Here is a 2,907-nt window from a genome sequence, read left to right as displayed (position 1 = left end):
TGGACACAACAGACACGGGTGGTCCTCCAAGGGTAAATGATCTAGAAACAGGAGATATCTATCTCCACCTCCCTACAAGAAGGTGAAGATAAGATCAGAGGTGCAGCTGGTATCAGAGGAGCATTGAACAGTTCATTAAGAAGGGAAAAGCAAACCCACAACATTTTTCACTATCTGTCTATATAAAGCAGTATTTCTCACCAAGAAGCTCTCTCATTCATTCCCGTCACTCTGCAAGCAGGCTCAAAGGCACAGACTTCTAAAGATACATACAGTACTTGTATGTACAAGTACACACTTGCCTTTGTGAAAGACCCACAGGTAGCCTGTGCCAAGGGTCACTCACCTACTATGATCTCTGTATGCAGACCACAGCTTTCCTAAGCCCTTTGCTCAGGGCCTCCCTGACCTCCCTGTTCCTCAGGCTGTAAATGAGGGGATTGACCAGGGGCGTGAGGATAGTGTAGAAGAAGGAGAGCACTTTGTTGAGTTGCCTTAGTGAGACCGATCGGGACATCATATAGACAATGATGAGGGTGCCGTAGAAAACAGTGATGACAGTGAGGTGAGAGGAGCAAGTGGAAAAGGCCTTCTGCCTGCTCACTCTGGATGGGATTCTCAGGATGGCAGCTATGATGCACACATAGGAGGCCAGCATAAACAAGAAAGGGAAAACCAGATCTAGGAGAGACAGCATAAAAGTTACAAGCATGACCACTCTGGTTTCACTGCAGGAGAGCTCTAGCAGTGGGATAAGGTCACAGAAGAAGTGGTCAATTGCCTTGGGGCCACAGAACTTCAGCTGGGATAAGAGGTGTATGACTACAGCAGACAGCAGAAAACCCATTAACCAAGATCCAGCTGCCATCTGGATACAGACCTTCCAGGTCATGAAGCTTGCATAGAGCAGGGGCTGGCAGATGGCCAAGTATTGATCATAGGACATGGCTGCCAGCAGGTAACACTCAGATGTTACAAAGGAGCCAAAGAAGTAGAACTGAGTGATACAGCCATGAGCAGAGATGGTCCCGTCCCCCGTCAGGAAGCTGGCCAGCAGCCGGGGCAGGATGGTGGAGCTGTAGCAGGTCTCCAAGGAGGACAGGTTGACCAGGAAGAAGTACATGGGGGTGTGCAGATGCTGCACTGCCACCACCAGCACGATGATGAGGATGTTCCCAGCCATGGTGACTGAGTAGATCATGAATGTCAGGAAGAAAAGTGGTGACTGGAGTTCAGGGACATTTCCCAGTCCCAGCAGCAGAAAATCCATTGGTGATGTCCAATTGTCAAGCTGTCCTTCCCCCATGCAGTGTTTTTTATCTTTCTTTTCTCACTTGCCAGGAAGGAGACCTGTGAGAAAGAATACTTCTGTGTTAAATTTAAGAAAGTGTTGTGGTTTAACCTGGCAGACAGCTCAGCACCACACAGCCATTTGCTCACTTCTCCCTGCCAGTGGAATGGGGTTAAAAAAAAGTGAAAATCATTAAAGCTCATGGGTTGAGATAAAGACAGTTTAGTAGGAACAAAAAGGGGGAGGGGAAAAAAAATCACAAAACAAGTGATGCACAACGCAATTGGTCAATACCAGCAGACTGCTGCCCAGCCAGTCTCAGAGCAACAGTAGCTCCCCGGCTAACTCCCCCCCTAGTTTTATTTTTGAGTTTGATATTATACAGTACAGAATATCCCTTTGGGCAGTTTGGATCATCTGTCCCTCCCAGATTCTCATGCACTCCCAGCCTCCCCACTAGCAGGGCAGTGTGAGGAGCCAAACAAATCCTTGACTCTGAGCAAGCACTACTCAGCAGAAACTAAAATATCAGTGAGGCATCAATATTTTTCCTCCTAGATCTGAAGCACGGCACCAAAATTCTCTCTCTCCCAGCTGAAAACAGGACAGAGAGAGTTATGGTGGACTTCACAGCTAAAAAAATAAAGCAAAAAGTACCAAATATAGATTTTTTTGTATAGAGAGAGAGAGGAGAGGAGAAAGTTTCAAGAGGGGACTTAGGTAATCTGCCTCCATGCACACCCTCCCCAGCCCACCTCTAACTCAGCACTGCCATCTCAGCATCTCTTCTGCTTGGTACTGGGGCTCAGGATGTCTAGGGGAAGGTGGGAAGACACACAGCAAAGGACAGGACTGAGACTGAGGCCTCCAAAACTTACCCTGTGAAGACACCCAGCAGCAAAACAACCACCAGCCTGACTCAGGACATCCAGCACTCACCTGAAGTCCTCAGCATGAAGCGGTGAATTCTCCACTCTTAGTGCCTGGGAATGAAGACCAAGGCCAGGGTCTCACCAGGGTCTCTCTGCCTCTTCCTCACCACGTCCTTCTTTTCCCTTCCCTTCCCTTCCCTGATTTTTCTGCCAAGCTGGCCCCAGGATTCACACCCTGCTTTGTCCTTGTTTTCTCCTCCCAGCACTTCCTGTGGTGGGTCTCCAGCAGCATCCCATGCCCCCTGCTCTGTGCAGTGTTCTGGGGTTTATAGCACCAACAACTCTCTGAAGGTTCCTTCTATAGCTCTGCTCTCCCCAGGGACTGCAGAGAGGGAGCATTGCTTGATGTGCTCTCAAAGGAGGCTGAAACTTCTGAACTGCTGGAAAGTCTGTAAACTTCTCAAGCAGTGTCTCCCTTTCTCCGGTCCCTGAGCCCTTTGCAGTCTGAGTCAGGCTCCTCCAGAAGCTAAATGGAGGCAGGGCAATCATCAAGACTCATCCACACTCACCACACAATGTCAGAAGAGTTCCCAAGAGTAAGATGTTGCAATTGCCAACACAAGGTGTGCACATTGCATATTGACGCGGGCACTCTTCATACTTTTGGCAGTGCTGGTGCATAGCAGACCTTCCCATATGCACCCCAACTCTCACAGCATTATTTCTGCTTCCAGTTGCCCCTTT

General features: G+C 48.8%; 1 protein-coding gene across 1 annotated transcript; it reads right to left on the bottom strand.

The window, feature by feature from the left end:
• Window positions 1–349: 349 nt before the first annotated feature.
• On the bottom strand, window positions 350–1,306 carry LOC139999829 (olfactory receptor 8G50-like). Its single transcript, XM_072029455.1, has one exon. The coding sequence runs from the start codon at window positions 1,304–1,306 to the stop codon at window positions 350–352; it is 957 nt and encodes a 318-aa protein (XP_071885556.1).
• Window positions 1,307–2,907: the final 1,601 nt, after the last annotated feature.

Source organism: Anas platyrhynchos, chromosome 30 (genome assembly GCF_047663525.1).
Source record: "Anas platyrhynchos isolate ZD024472 breed Pekin duck chromosome 30, IASCAAS_PekinDuck_T2T, whole genome shotgun sequence".
Taxonomy (NCBI): Eukaryota; Metazoa; Chordata; class Aves; order Anseriformes; family Anatidae; genus Anas; species Anas platyrhynchos.
The sequence above is the reverse complement of the archived record's forward strand: the minus strand, read 5'-3'. Positions and strand labels throughout refer to the sequence as shown.